Source organism: Boleophthalmus pectinirostris, unplaced genomic scaffold, assembly GCF_026225935.1.
Source record: "Boleophthalmus pectinirostris isolate CB_2022bp ecotype Guang Dong unplaced genomic scaffold, ASM2622593v1 HiC_scaffold_13, whole genome shotgun sequence".
Classification (NCBI taxonomy): domain Eukaryota; kingdom Metazoa; phylum Chordata; class Actinopteri; order Gobiiformes; family Gobiidae; genus Boleophthalmus; species Boleophthalmus pectinirostris.
Window position 1 is genome coordinate 4,625,564 of NW_026571036.1, and position 16,363 is coordinate 4,641,926.

General features: G+C 41.3%; 1 protein-coding gene across 7 annotated transcripts in view; it reads left to right on the forward strand.

Moving 5' to 3' along the window:
* The first annotated feature begins 345 nt into the window (after positions 1–345).
* prep (prolyl endopeptidase) overlaps positions 346–16,363 on the forward strand; it is a 32,246-nt gene continuing 16,228 nt past the window's right edge. For all 7 annotated transcript variants that reach the window (XM_055149103.1, XM_055149104.1, XM_055149102.1 and 4 more), the window contains exons 1-8: positions 346–502; positions 2,731–2,805; positions 6,510–6,643; positions 9,144–9,274; positions 12,169–12,378; positions 13,232–13,353; positions 13,524–13,629; positions 14,237–14,428. In XM_055149103.1, coding sequence (XP_055005078.1) covers positions 368–502; positions 2,731–2,805; positions 6,510–6,643; positions 9,144–9,274; positions 12,169–12,378; positions 13,232–13,353; positions 13,524–13,629; positions 14,237–14,428 — 1,105 coding nt within the window. In that variant the 5' untranslated portion in view covers positions 346–367. The remainder of the gene's footprint in view (positions 503–2,730; positions 2,806–6,509; positions 6,644–9,143; positions 9,275–12,168; positions 12,379–13,231; positions 13,354–13,523; positions 13,630–14,236; positions 14,429–16,363) is intronic.

The following is a 16,363-nucleotide window of genomic DNA, read 5'->3' on the forward strand; positions in this document are numbered from 1 at the left end:
TTTCTTTTAGCAGATAAAACATCTTATGTTACAAATATCCTCGTCTTTGTTTTCTCTACAACAAACCAAGTAATCCAAAGTATTCAGATTACGTTACTCACTTTAAGTAATTTAATGGATTACGTTACAAACTACATTTTGGTGTATGTAATCTGTAATCTGTAGGGGAATATGTTTTAAAAGTCACCTTCCCAACACTGGGGACACAGGACTCTTAACTGGGCCTGTCCCGGGTACACGGGGACTCGTCTCGCCCCGACACTAGAGGGCGGTAAACACACATCGACAGGACACCGCTCTTGTTGTTGTCTTGCGCGCGCTCGTCGTCTCCTCGCATCCGCTCCCGATCGTCCTGCGCCCGGCGTCGATGTTTCTCGGGTTCCACAGGCTCCACAGGCTCGTCTCCGCACCTCCGTCCCGCTTCCTGCGCGCCCGTCTGTCCCGAACGCTCTCCGCCAACATGTCCTTCCAGTACCCGCTGGCTTTCCGCGACGAGGCCGTGGTGAGTGGCGCGGGGCTGGCGCGTCGGCCGCTGCTTCGTCACGGCGCTTCATTCATTCCCGCGGGCTGCTTTGTTACCCGGCTAGTTAGCTGCACGTTAGCGCTGTCAGACGCTTTTGTTGACATTTGCCTAAAGTGACCACACGTCTTGATTTACCCCGGGACAGTCCCAGTTTTCAGTCCCGTGTCCCCTGTCCCTGCAGATTTATCCAAAACCTCTAATTTGTCCATGAAATGCCACTATTTTTGACCAATCCCATTAAGGAGGTGTGCAAAAATATCGAAATATCGTTATATCGCCATATCGTATCGCTTAATGTGATGATACAGTGTCGATATATCGTCAAGAGTATTTTTTGGTGTATTTTACTGAATTATTTTGTTACAGAGCTACAGTTTTTTTCCTTGTTCAGAGGAAGGAAACTCATTTATGCGACACATTTGACATTTTCACTGTTTTGAGGATTAAAATGTTTGTGTTTTATATGAACTTTGCACAAGAAGTGGTTTAACAAAGACTTTTAGTGTCACAGACATGATTTAGCCTTTATTTATATATTGATATTTCGATATATCTGATTAAGAGGTGTGCAGAAATATCGCTATATCGCATCCTTTAATGTGATGATACAGTGTCGATATATCGTCAAGAGTATTTTTTGGTGTATTTTACTAAATTATTTTGTTACAGCGCTACAGTTTAGTTGTTTGTTCAGAGGAAGGAAACTCATTTATGCGACACATTTGACATTTTCACTGTTTTGAGGATTAAAATGTTTGTGTTTTATATGAACTTTGCACAAGAAGTGGTTTAACAAAGACTTTTAGTGTCACAGACATCATTTAACCTTTATTTCTTATTGAACCGTCGATATATCGATACAGCAGCCCACGATATTGATACTGCGTCGTCACATTAACCGATACAGTATATTGATATTTCGATATATCTGATTAAGAGGTGTGCAGAAATATCGAAATATCGCATCCTTTAATGTGATGATACAGTATCGATATATCGTCAAGAGTATTTTTTGGTATATTTTACTAAATCATTTTGTTACAGAGCTACAGTTAAGTTGCTTGTTCAGAGGAAGGAAACTCATTTATGCGACACATTTGACATTTTCACCGTTTTGATGATTAAAATGTTTGAGTTTCATATGAACTTTGCACAAGAAGTGGTTTAACAAAGACTTTTAGGATCACAGATATCGTAGAAAAGCTCATGATATGTTGGGGAGGCTCACGATTAGGGATGTACCATTATCCAAATCTCTGTGTACAATATTATCACGACATATTTCATTTAGTGTTGTGATTAGCTCCTTAAAGTAAACAAAACGATACATCGATATCTCAATATTTTTGCACACCTCCAGTAAAGAGAGGCATTACCAATACACAAAGAAACTGTGGCTATACTGACTCACATGTTAGTCATGATTAAGTCATGAATGGGTCAAGTGCTACGGTGACCAGACGTCCTGATTTACCCGGGACAGTCCCAGTTTTGAGCGGTGTCCCCTGTCCCAACAGATTTATACAAAACCAGTGATTTGTCCAAGTTTTAAACAAGACATTTCCCAGGTGTCCAAACTAGGTCTAAACCAGGACTAAACTGAGAGTAAACCAGGACTACATCAGATCCAAACCAGGACTAAAATAGGATTATCTCAATTTTTGACTAATCTGATCCCAGCCAACAGTAAAGAGCAGCATAAATGGTCATTTCTTTAGCCAAATACAGAGAATTTACAGAAATTTAACAGTTATTTCAGCCCCGGTGTGTCCCAGTTTTGAATTTTGATAATCTGGTCACTCTACATTTTGCCTGGGGTGACCAGATTTTCAAAAACAAAAACACACCGGGGTTGGTATGAGTCACTGTAGTCACATTTTCTTTGTGTTTTGGTCATTTTTACGCAGCTTTTCTGTATTTTATCTCAACAAGTGACAATTTATGCCTCTCTTTACTGTTGGTAGGGATCAGATTGGTCAAAAATAGGGTCACCTGGGACATTTCTTGTATAAAACTGGGACAAATCACTGGTTTTGGATAAGTCCACTGGGACAGGGGACACATGAGTCAAACCTGGGACTGTCCTGGGTAAATAGGGACGTATTCAAGATTGTCAAAATATGTGATTAGTGTGAAATCAGTGGGTCAAGATGTCAAGTATAGCTGGTGTTTTCCCGCATATATTTTGATTACTCTTTGTGTTTTAGGTTGACAACTACCATGGACACAAAGTACCAGATCCCTACAGCTGGCTGGAGGATCCTGACAGTGAAAAAACACAAGTGAGTTTTATTACCAGTAACTAAGAATGTACAGAGAAGAAATTAAAATGTTGGTTTATAGGAATTGAAAGCTGTAGTTAATATTTTGTGGTAATTTCCAAATGCATCTATCCTCCATCTCAAACCTGCATGTTGTGTCGTTGTTTATTATTTATTTGACTGCGAACCTGCTTAACTTTAGTGTTGGAACTGTTATTTCCGTAGTCAGAGATGAGTCAAAAGTCAAAAGATTATTTCTATTGTGCATTGAGACTTTTTAAATGCATTATCAAACAAATAAAAGTTGAAATATGGCTGTAGGTTTATTTACAGAAAAAATATTTACAAATTAAGAGTGTTATTGATGTTGATGAGTTGATTATTCTGTTTTGACATTTTGTTTTAAGATGTTTTAAAGTCTATATGGTCTAGATCAGGGGTGTCAAACTCATTTTGGTTCGGGGGCCGTATCCAACCTACTTTGATCCCAAAGGGGCCGGATCAGAAAACTCATGTCATATAAACCCCAAAAATAACAATAAGTTCAAATATTTGTGCAGAGAAACACAAATCTATTACAGAAATCTTTTTTAATTGATTAACTCTTTCTTATTATAATATTATAATATTATAATATTATGAACAACCTGAAACTTTAAGAAAAATTCAATTTCAACACAAAGTTTTAACATTAACTTGTATGTAAACAGGAATAAGTCAATTTTTCTTGTAAAATCCTGCACTCGGCTCCACTTTTCTCATGTTGGACATTTTTCTGATGAGGGTGTCACGGTCAACAGTCAAAACGATCGTCCTTTAAGAGCGTTTGGAAAGAGACAAGTCTTCATTTGTGCTGCTCTGGTGGGAGGGGCCACGTATAGAGACGCTGGAGACGCTGCTGTGATAAACAACACAGAAAATTACCAATATTTTAATAGAAAATATAAATTAAAATATTTTAGTAGAAAATCAGTCAAGGGCCAGATTAAAGGTCTTGGAGGGCCGGATCTGGCCCCCGGGCCTTATGTTTGACACCTGTGGTCTAGATGAAGATTGCCGTAGATTTACCACAATTATTATTTATTTATCGACTAATCATGATTAGTCAGTTAATCATTGCAGCCGAACTGGACGTGCAACATGAAGCACATGAACTGGCGATAGGGATTGGCGAAACTATTTTTGGTATAGTGAGCTTCAGGACAGATTTTAAAGTTCTTTTATTGGTTTATAAAGCTCGTAATGGTCTTAGTCCTATTTATTTATCTGATCTGCTTTTATCATATGAGCCTCTCGGACTCTCAGGTCCTCAGGTCGTCGTCTTTTAACTGTCCCAAGAGTCCAAACTAAAACTCGTCTTTTAGCTTTTACGGCCCCCGTTTGTGGAACAGTCGACCTGAGGATCTGTGGTTTGCTGCGAGTGTTTATATTTTTAAAAGTAAACTTAAAACTTCTCTTTTTAATTTAGCTTTTAACTGAAACTTTTACCTGTTTTAACTTAAATTATCATTATTATTGGTATTATTATAGTTGTTTTAAATTGAAATTATCATTACTATTTTACTTAGTCTCCATCTGATTTTAGCTATACATTTTCATTTTTACTATAACTTTTAAGAGCTTTATGTTTCTTAGTTTTTAGTTTTTATGTTTAAATTGTTGTATATATGGGGGGGTTCATTAATGTATTAAATTTTTTCTGCTGCATGTGAATCACTTTGTGCTACATTTCAAATGTATGAAAAGTGCTATACAAATAAAGTTTGATTGATTGATTGATTTTGGTGGTGTCACGGTCAACAGTCAAAACGATCGTCCTTTAAGAGCGTTTGGAAAGAGACAAGTCTTCATTTGTGCTGCTCTGGTGGGAGGGGCCACGTACAGAGACACTGGAGACGCTGCTGTGATAAACACCACAGAAAATTAACAAGATTTTAATAGAAAATATAATTAAAATATTTTTGTAGAAAATCATCCGTGGACCAGATTAATGGTCTTGGGGGCCGTATGTTTGACACCCCTGTTGTAGATAAGCAGTGTTGGGAAGGTGACTTTTAAAATGTAATCCCCTACAGATTACAGATTACACACCCCAAAATGTAGTTTGTAACGTAATCCATTAAATTAAAGTGAGTAATGTAATCTGAATACTTTGGATTATTTGATTTGCTGTAGAGAAACAAAGACGAGGAAATCTTTACATAAGGTGTTTTGTTTGCTAAAAGAAAATAAAAAGCCCAGAATTTACTGAACCAAATTAAAAATATTATTGATAGAAGATGAGGAAACACGTCCACACAGCAGGATTTAGTCCTGTTAAATCCTGTTTTAGTTCTGGTTTAGATGTAATTTAGACCTGGTTTAGATCTAGTTTAGACCTAGTTTTAGTCCTGGTTTAGATCTAGTTTAGACCTGGTTTAGATCTAGTTTAGACCTAGTTTTAGACCTGGTTTTAAATCTAGTTTAGACCTGGTTTAGATCTAGTTTAGACCTGGTTTAGATCTAGTTTAGACCTAGTTTTAGTCCTGGTTTAGATCTAGTTTAGACCTGGTTTAGATCTAGTTTAGACCTGGTTTTAAATCTAGTTTAGACCTGGTTTAGATCTAGTTTAGACCTGGTTTAGATCTAATTTAGACCTAGTTTTAGTCCTGGTTTAGATCTAGTTTAGACCTGGTTTAGATCTAGTTTAGACCTAGTTTTAGTCCTGGTTTAGATCTAGTTTAGACCTGGTTTAGATCTAATTTAGACCTAGTTTTAGTCCTGGTTTAGATCTAGTTTAGACCTGGTTTAGATCTAGTTTAGATCTGGTTTAGAGCTAGTTTAGACCTGGTTTAGATCTAGTTTAGACCTGGTTTTAGTCCCGGGTTCAGTCCTGGTTCAATCCTGAATTATTCCTGGTTTAGACTTGGTTAAAAAAAAAAGAAAAAATAATTGGATACAGCCCAAAATGTGAAAACAGGAAAATACCTCCATGTAATCCATTTATTTCAACAAAGTAACTGTAATCCAATTACCACTCACTGAAACAGTAACTGTAACTGAATACAGTTACTCATAATTTGTACTCTACATGTACTGGAGTTATGTAATCAATCTGTTACTCCCCAACACCGTAGATAATAGTGAAGATTTCTGTTTGCAATTGATTAATAATTGCGCCTGAACTGAAATGTTCTGATTTGAAATGTTTTAAAGTAACTATCGGTGTTGATGTTTGTTTGGAAAAGGGAAAACGGGGCAGAGAACATAAGACGACGCTTTCTGATTGTTTTCATTTCTTGTACGTTTGATGTTGTGACACTGCGATGTCTTTTTATACTAATATGAGTGAAATAAATAAACAAATAAATAGTATTGATATTAATATAACAGTATCAATACTTGTTTTGTTGCTGAGTCAGTATCTGTATATCGAAACTCTCGTCCCAAACCCTAATTGGACAGGACATTGTAGTCTTTCTATAAGTTCAGTACTTCTATTTAGTGAACTGTGCCGATTCATTTGACATTTTATGATTAAAAAGTATAATTCAGGTACAGTTTCGATCTTACTTATTTAGAAAACATTAGTTATCTTTCGGTGATTCCCATTTTACCATCAGAACACCCGTGCCGAAGACCTCGAGGGCGAGCCGGTACCAGAGCCGGTCGAAATTAAAACCTGCCGATTTAATTTGTGAGGAGTTTTTTTTTTTCATAATCCTGTCTGCTTTTCCCCGTCCCAGGCCTTTGTCACGGCGCAGAACCAGCTGACGTTGCCCTTCCTGGAGCAGTGTGAGGTCAGAGAGCTGTTCAAAGAGCGAATGACGGAGCTCTACGATTACCCCAAGTACAGCTGCCCGTTCAAGAGGGGGAGCAGGTGAGAGGTTTTCATCGATTTCTGACAAAGAAAGATGACGTACTGGGATGTGCATTGGTGTCGGTGCTATAACAGTTAGGGCTGGGTATCATTAAGAAGTTTTAGATACAATGCATATCTCGATACAGTGCGTTTTTGATTCGATACGATATATTTCAAATCGATTTGTTAGGGTTTAGTAAAAAATAAAGGCTAAATCATGTCTTTGACACGAAAAATCTTTGCTAAACCACTTCTTGTGTAGAGTTCATATTGGGGACGGGCATTTGATGAAATTTTCTTAATTAATGATCGATTATCGATTAATCATTGACGTTTGTATATTAAAATGATCATCATTATTATTACTATCTGCACTAATCTGCATAAATAAATTCAACTTTACGACATATAAACCGTAACGACTCTAGAGCCACATCAGCCCGTTTGACATTATAATGTGTTTAATTCAGTTTTGTTCAAATCTCACAGAAACAAAATTTAAAACCGCATCGCTAATTTGCATAAACAAAGCGAAGATAAAACTCCAGCTCTTGTGTCGCTGATGTGGTTCAACTTCTGTAGGATTAAAAGACATGACTCAGGTGAATACAGGTTAGTGTGACCAGATTTGTGTTTGTCAAAACCAGGACAGCGTACGGGGGGAGGGGGGCGGGGCCTCGTCATCCACATTGAGCGACTCTCACCTGGTAAAACTTTTTCCCACTGGACACAGAAACATATGTGCTGCTTTATACACTGTGCACATGGACTCACACTTGTCCCAACGCAACGGAAAGTGTGGAATTTCTTGTACAAATCATCGTTAAATCCACATTTGTGCTTCGGTTCGTTACAGACTGACCCACTGTTTGTGTCTCGCTCCTTCTGATGCAGAGACACATGTACACACCTGTTTGGTCACGACACACACAGCAACCTACATTCGGTTTGTCGATTAAAATGAACGTAATCGATGAAATTCTTAATGATCAATTATCGATTAATGGACTAATCATGCCCATCCCTAGTTCATATGAAACACAAACATTTTAATCCTGAAAATAGTGAAAAATTTGTCACTTAAACGGATTTCCTTCCTCTAAACAAACAACAAAAAAACAGTAGGCGGGTACTTTTTCTCATTTAACCAATCGCTGCTATTTGGTCGTGTCGTATGTAATGTGCCACTAATAGGTCTAACTGGTATATTAAGCTTTTCCAAAATCCCGTAGGAAGAAGGACAATAACAACTTTCCCCTTGAAGAAATTCACCAAACATTCTCTTTGTTCCGGCTTTAAATCCTCGATCTTGGGAATCGTTGCCAACACAGAATGTTTGGCTCTTCGCTGATTGGCTGGTGCCCAAACTCACACTTCCGGGGTTTTTGCGAACCATTTAGTGCAGGGGCCCTTAACCTTTTCAATCTTGGGGCCCGAGTTTTCCACAACAAAGTTACTTGGGGCCCGATCTCATATTAAATGCATTATATTGTACTGATTGTGTGGCCCCCGAGGAGGTGGTCCCGGCCCTACTTTGGCCCCTGGTCCTATGGTGAAGAATCACTGGTCTAGTGTGTTCCGATTCCTGATCTGGACTCGCTGGAGAGAAATTAAATTAAGCAGAGGCACGAGGTGGCGCCAGCCTGGCTACAAAACTGTAGCGCTGTAACAAAATAATTAAGCAAAAAATACTCTTGGCGATATATCGGTACAGCAGCCCACGATATGGATACTGTATCATCACATCAAACGATACGATATATCGATATTTCAATATTTTCTCACACCCCAAAAATAACAGTAAACAGTTCTTTGCAGTCTGAAAGTTGTAAATGTAAACGTGTAAAAGCAAAAAGTAAAAATGGTACTGGACCCTAAGCCGGGTGTACACTGTGCGAATAAGCCCAGCTTAAACTGTACGACTAAAATAAACGAATCGTTCTCAACTGAACGAACCGATGCTCGGATGTGACTTGCTGCTCACGTATCACATAACGACCGGAGTTGTCAAAGTTGTTGTTCCGGAAGTCAAGAAGACACACGGAATTAGAAAACACAGATGTGCGAGACACAATCTGACTCTGTGTTCGCGCATTCTCTCTGGCTCATCAATATCAGAGGCGACTCACAAGTTTGATTTTCTTGCGATACTGAGCTCTGATCATTTCGGTTTTCTTTATGTAAAACTACAAGAAGCTCGGCCCGATCCCCAAAACAGTCGCACGAGCGAAAATCGGCTCAAAAAGGGTCAAACATCGCACAGTGTACGCCCGGCCTAAGATGGAATAATTAAACACTAAAATAAATCGTTCAAGATTCCTCTCACGATCCTCCCACAAGTTATCTTTTCATGTTCTCCTCCGTGCAGACACTCACTGACTCTGATACTCGTTTTGTTATTTTATTCTCCTCTAATCTCTCTGACCCCTCTCCTCCGCATTCTCTGCTCCTATCAATATTATCAGTAGATTTATTTGCATAGAACTTTGGAGATTGTGACATGTATTTTTCATGGCAGATACTTTCACTTCTACAACACGGGGCTGCAGAACCAGAGCGTCATGTACGTCCAGGAGAGTCTGGAGGCGGAGCCCACCGTGTTCCTGGACCCCAACACTTTCTCTGACGACGGCACGGTAGCGCTACGAGGTACACAGCACTCATTCTGAAATTATACACAAACTATATAAGTCTGTATGAACCATGACTCAGGAACATACTTTATTATCAGCTGGTATCCTTGGCCACGTAGTCCTTTTTTTCACTTTGATATTACTTAACTGGCATCCAGAATGTACACTTCTTCAATACTACAATAATTTGACACGGATATGTTTGGTTCTGACTTGAGCCGTGACCGTAGACTGTATATATATAAATGAAAATGGCTGATGCAGAAGCCACCGCGTTCCAAATAGAAAGTTCGCATGGAGACTCTTCCAGCTCCTACTGACCCTGGCTTCCATTTACCGTATTTTTCGGACTATAAGTTACTCCGGAGTATAAGTCGCACCAGCCCTAAAATGTGTAATGAAGAAGAAAAAATATATATATATAAGTCACACTTTTTGGGGGATAGAAGAGAGAACAACAGACTGTTAGGCTGCGTTCAGACTGCAGCCTGAAGTGACCCAAATACGATTTTTTGGCCTCTATGTGACTTGTATCTGATCTTTTAATGACAGTCTGAACGACACAGATCCGATTTTTTCAAATGTGACCCAGGACACTTGGATATGTGCTCCTGAAACCGATACATATCTGATCTTTTGACATGTGACTTCAGTGTGAACGGTCAAAGTGCATTCATCCACCTACACGTTATCAACAAGACACAAACGTCACTATTCTGCACTGAAGTCGGAGAACATTGTTAACGAACTCCGTGTCACTGAAGTGAAGCACATCACCACTCACCACTCTTGGCTCCGTCTCCACATCCACACGTTCCTTTCAACGGACGTCGCTGCCGCTGTCCCACAAAACACCACGACCAAAAACCTCGTCCTTCTCCTTCTCAATCTCCTCCTTAAAACAAGTAAGTTGTTCATGTTCAGGCTCCGGTACGAGAGGAACTTTAAAATCTCCAGGTGCTCGATGCTGCGTCCATGTTTGGACAACTTCCGTAAACACAGAGACGCTCGCTGCGGTTGACGTCGTCGTGTCTCCAGTGTCACATGCGGGACACTTTTGGACCGTTTAATGTTCACACTGGAGTCACATACAAGTCACATTTAATTGGAAATGTGAACGACCTCGCAAAAACATCGGATTTCACAAAAACATCGGAATTGAGCGTTAAGCCCTGCAGTCTGAACGTAGCCTTAATGTCACATATGAACAGTTCTTCAGATAAACTATAACATAAACAACAGAACAGAAAAAGTTTAACAAACTCTCCATCTCACTCCAAATCACTAAATCCATTCAATTCTTCATCCTCGGTGTCACTTCTGAACAACTCGGCCTCGATCTTCCTCTTCTGTGTCGCTGTCGTCAGACTCAGCATCAGTTCCAGTTAGATTTATTCCGGGCTTTCTGAATCCCGACAGGATGGTTTCAGTTGTCTTTGTTTAAATTTTAAAGTTTCAGTGGTGCAGAAGTATTGGTGCGATCGACTGACATGATACCAGACAGGACAGTGGCTCTTTCTCTTTTTTTCTACAGCCGACATGCGCAGTAGAGAGCGAAGTGGCAGTGGTACAAGAGTATACAAGCCTAGAGTTTCTCGCAGTTGTCAGTATGAAAATTTTAATATATAAGTTGCAGGAAACACCCAAACCACGAAAAAAAGTGCGACTTATAGTCCAAAAAATACAATGCTTTGGAATATTGTCGTCCTTGTCTCAGTAACGGTTGCATTGAGCCTCATCATTTTGGTCTTAAAATGTTCATATTTACCCGCTTTACATGAATTTTCCTCACTATTCTTCCTATTCTTTTCGAGACTGGCTTCAGATTCGTTCCTGTAACCGTCAGCATTGCGAGCTTCATTTGAGTGGCACCGAACGCTGTGGGTGACGTCACACTCGCTTAAAGGTTGTATAGAGGATTTTTTTAAGGAAAGAGAAATCCAGCGACAGTCCTTGACACCACCTTCCTCCTCCACAGCTCCCTCTAGAAATAATTTAGAGACCGACACCTCAGTTTTTAGACCCTTTGTCTGCTTCAGTCGCGCAATCACTGAAAGGAATCTCCAAGAATCACCTCAGTTTGTCTTCGCTCCTTTTCTCCTTCTCTTCTTCTTTCAGCGACCTCAAAAACCGACTTTCTCCTGCGGCGAACTGGTCGTGGATTCTCATCCGACATTGCAACAAACTTTATGCGAACTGCGAGAGCCACAATTAGAAAAAGCCTCTAAGAACTGCTGCATAGTTACCTTAGAAACATAGGGAGATTGACTGACAACCTGACAGCCAATAGAAAATGAGGCAGCCTCGTTTTCTATTGGCTGATGTTTATCTGGCCTCAACACGTCCACAGTTGATAGATTTTCTTTCTTTTTTTTTTGGTCCTGATAATTACAAAGCTGCTGCGTCTCTGTAATGGTATTTTAAACTTTCATTGACAATTTGAAACAAACAAAAAAATCCTCCATACAACCTTTAATCCACGTTTTTATACAGTCAATGGATGTGACTTAGAGCATGGAGACCACACTTATATCCCTTTGTATAAAAAAAAAAAAATAGAGATATGAGTCTGGGAAAGTTGTTGTGCTTTTTCTCTATGGTTCTCATCTATTTCCACTTTGCTTTTTTTCTTTCTGTTAAAAATTCACGGTGAGATCTGACTGTCTGGGATTGAATCAGGCACTATGATTCTTAATGAACATTGCATCTGATTGGAGGATGTCCCTGTCAGTAATGAAATGCTTGATGCAAAGGCTGTTCATCTTAACCAAAAGAAATATAAATCAAGTACAGACATGTTAAACTATAGTGAAGAGATGATTCCAAATGTATCCTTGCCTTAGCTTTTATATAAAAACTAAAAGAATAAGCAGACTGTTTAATCCTCACGTTGTCTCTGTGCTGCTGCAGGTTACGCGTTCTCAGAGGACGGGGAGTACCTGGCCTACGGCACCAGTGCCAGCGGCTCGGACTGGGTGGAGATCCGCTTCCTGCGGGTGGAGGGGGCCGTGCCTCTGGAGGACCGTCTGGAGAGGGTCAAGTTCAGCTGCATGTCCTGGACCCACGACGGGAAGGGCCTCTTCTACAACTCGTACCCCGACCAGGAGGGCAAGAGCGACGGTCAGTGCACTCATGAGGATAGTTTTTATTACGGGAGATGAGGAAAACTCTGCTCTTTTCAACTGTTGTCCGTGTCTTTACTGTCATTGTCACGGACAACATTTTTGTGTTTGACCATGTTTATTTGTTACACGACATAGCGATATGGCACCTGTTATAGGAGCGTCTGGAACAGCGAACAGATCAAGTGTTTGAGCGCGTTCATGCGCTGCAGTAAAGCGCAACATTTGTTACTTCAAACCAGGTCTTGATGGGAACATGTGCGGGAAACATTTGGATTATTTTTCAATGGGGAAATAATACGCCACGATAAAGAAGGTTTAACGTGACAGTACAGCTCCGGCCGTTTTGCGTCTCTCTGTGGGAGTGAATGGAAGCGAGAGGAGGACACGCCCCCCATGCTTCCAGGTGTGGCTCCGCCTTTACCAGTTACGCTGATCGGCAGACAATCCGGACACTGACAGGAGACTCAGCGCTGCACTGCGCAGCATCTGGCGTCAATAGGTTAAAAGATAAGACATATTGATATTCTGATGTTTTTGCACACCTCTAGCCTTCGTAGTTTGTGACTTAAGCCTGAAGCCTATTTTGAACAAAAAAATTACAGAAAATGCATTTTAAATGATTAAAAAGGTTATTTAGTTGATAAATGTCTAAATAATTTACTCCCCAAACAAAAGACAAAAGAAAGCCTGCGCCAAAGTAAGAAGATCCGTAGTGTAAAAATAGTCCCTCCTTATGCAATAAAAGGATATAAGAAAGATATTTATCGACCCTATAGTGTACTGAAACATAAGTTGACAGAGTATTTTCTTGTGACAGTTGTAATGGTGGTTTAATTTTCTCTCTTTAGGCACAGAGACGTCGACAAACCTGCACCAGAAGCTCTACTACCACGTGCTGGGGAGCGCTCAGGCCGATGATGTTCTGTGTGCACAGTTCCCCGAGCAGCCCAAGTGGATGAGCGGAGCCGAGGTACTGCTCCTCTTTACTCTACTGCGTCTGTGAACATGACGGTTTTCAGTCTGTTTGAACACGGTTGGCCTATAAAAGTTGATTTACGCAAAATAATTCGAAGTCAAACCTTGTGTAAATGTGTAAATAGTGCAGTGAAATGGTGTTGTCTCTCCCCTCGTCCGCCGCAGGTGTCAGATGACGGGCGTTACGTGCTGCTGTCCATCAGGGAAGGTTGTGATCCGGTCAACAGATTGTGGTACTGTGACCTACAGAGCCAGCCTCAGGGAATCACAGGTCAGAGCTGCTGCTGCTGCTGCTTCCACGACGTTTGCATTATTCATTCAGTCGATTGATAAAAGTGAGGCTGCCAATCTGGACTATACATGTATCACGAATTTCAAAGTACCGGTCATTGCACAATTCATACTGGGAAGGATTTTCCAACAAAATGAGCTTCAAATCGCCATGTTTGTTTCCCCAGTGCGATGTGTCTACTGACAAAGCCGATCTTTTCAAGTCTTTAGAACCATGTCGCTTTTGTTTCTAGTTTTGATATTGTCATATTTTAGTCAGGCCCAGCTTTACTTGGCTTCAGATATTCTGAAATTGACGTGACTTGACAAGCCTGCATTATGCTTTTGTCTAGTTATACAGTTATAATCTATGACACCCGTGGATCATTATTATATTTCAGACGTTTTAAATCACAATATTGATCTGAAACAAAGTCTGTTCTCATAAACGAAATGAGTCATCACAACAAAGATGGTGTTAGTTGATTTTAGATTAGTTTTTCCATGTGCATTCAGTTACAGCATATGTATTTTTTGACATATACATTGTACTTTTCTTCTGTTTTTGATTCTTACTGACTCCCGTGTCTCTGTGGTCCCGTGTGCAGGCCTGTTGCCGTGGGTGAAGCTGATCGATAACTTTGACGCAGAGTACGAGTATGTGACAAACGAGGGCACAGTGTTCACGTTTAAAACCAACCTGGAGGCCCCGAGGTACCGGCTCATCAACATCGACTTCTCCAGCCCAGAGCCCAGCAGCTGGAGAGAGCTCCTCCCACAACACGACAAGGACGTGATCGGTGAGAGACGATAAACCCAACATGTGTCGGACGTTCATTCGTTTTACAATATAAAAGCAAAAATAAGAAAATGAAAAAAACAACTATTTTCTTCATTATTTGTCTCCAAAACCAAAACTGAAAAACGGATAACGATTCGTTTTTTAAGTTTTCGATTTTGTGTTTAAATGAATAATGGAAACAACGGACTGAACCAGGACTGAACCAGGTCCAGGACCAGTCCAGGACCAGACCATGGTTGAGACCGGGACTAAGAGCGTGATTGAGACCGGGACTTAGACCGAGACTTAGACAAGTACTGAGACCAGGACTTAGACTGGGACCAGACCAGAACTTAGACCATGACCAGATCAGGACCAGACCGTGATTGAGACCGGGACTTAGACCGGGACTTAGACCGGGACCTAGACCGGGACCTAGACCGCGACCTAGACCAGGAATTAGACCGGGACTTAGACCGAGACTTAGACAAGTACTGAGACCAGGACTTAGACTGGGACCAGACCAGAACTTAGACCATGACCAGACCAGGACCAGACCGTGATTGAGACCGGGATTTAGACCGGGACTTGGACTTAGACCGGGACCAGACCAGGACCAGACCAGGACAGAGACTGTGACCAGACCGGGACCAGACCAGAACTTAGACCATGATCAGACCAAGACCAGACCGTGATTGAGACCGGGACTTAAACCGAGACCAGACCGGGACTTAAACCGAGACCAGACCGGGACTGAGACCAGGACTTAGACTGGGAGCAGACCGAGACTGAGACCAGGACTTAGACCATGACTTAGACCGGGACCAGACCAGGACTAGACTGTCATTGAGACTGTGACACTGAGAACAGGACCGAGACCGTGATTGAGACTGGGACTGAGACCAGGACTGAGACCAGGACTTACACCAGGACTGAAAATGGTTTAGCCCTGGTTTAGTCCTGTTTTAGTCCTGAATCAGTCCTGGTTCAGTCCGTATGCGGTGCAAAAATCCGGCATCGCAGTCACGGAAGTCACTCCCTAAACCCCGGCACCTGCACCAGTCATGAGTCAGCGCTAGTGCAGCCTCTGCAGCTCAGGGAGGAAATTCTGGAGTTTCTGAGCTTCACATGAGGCCTGAACATAAACTGAGAATGAGACAAACTTGGACGTGTCTCTATCTGCAAGTTAAAGCTCTGGGGACACAGGTTCAGTTGTGATCGTAAAACATGACAAAAAAACAAAAAACTGTGATCGAGAAAACAAAACACAGCAGTGAAAGAGAACAATTCCAAACAGGAAGAGTGCAGGATACATACAGTTTCTTTAAGACTTGATCCACCTTGAGAGGGTTAAAGGTTGTATAGAGGATTTTCCAAGGAACGAGAAATCCAGCGACTGTTTGTCCTTTTTCAAATGTTGCGCATGCGTGAAACCACCCCCCCTCCCCTACAGCTCCTACGTAGAAACACCTCCTCCCTCCTCCTCTTTATGCCAGAAACAGGTTTGTTTACAGCCGGTGCTGCACATGACTTGTAAACAACTAACTACAGTGTTGGTTAGGCAAGATGGAGAAGTGAGGAGCGGGGGGAGCGGGTGCGCGGAGATTTCGTTCGCGGACGAGAAGTGAGGAGCAGGGAGAGAGGAGAGGAGAGAGGAGAGGGGAGAGGACAGGGGAGCGGTGCGCGGAGATTCCGTGCCCAGAGAAGTGAGGAGCAGGGAGAAGAGCGGAACGGGCAGCGGGGAGAGGAGCAGGAAAGGGGTGCAGAGAAGGTTGCGCGGAGATTCAGTGCGAATGAACTAGCTACAACACGCAGCAGCAAGCGGACTCTTTCTTTGCCTTGAAAATTACGTTTTCAGACATAGGATATCACTTTCGTGTCCTGAAAAACGTTTGTTTAGCTCTTGGAAATAAAGTACGTTTTCATAATAAGCAGAAGTTTCCTGTCCAGGAGT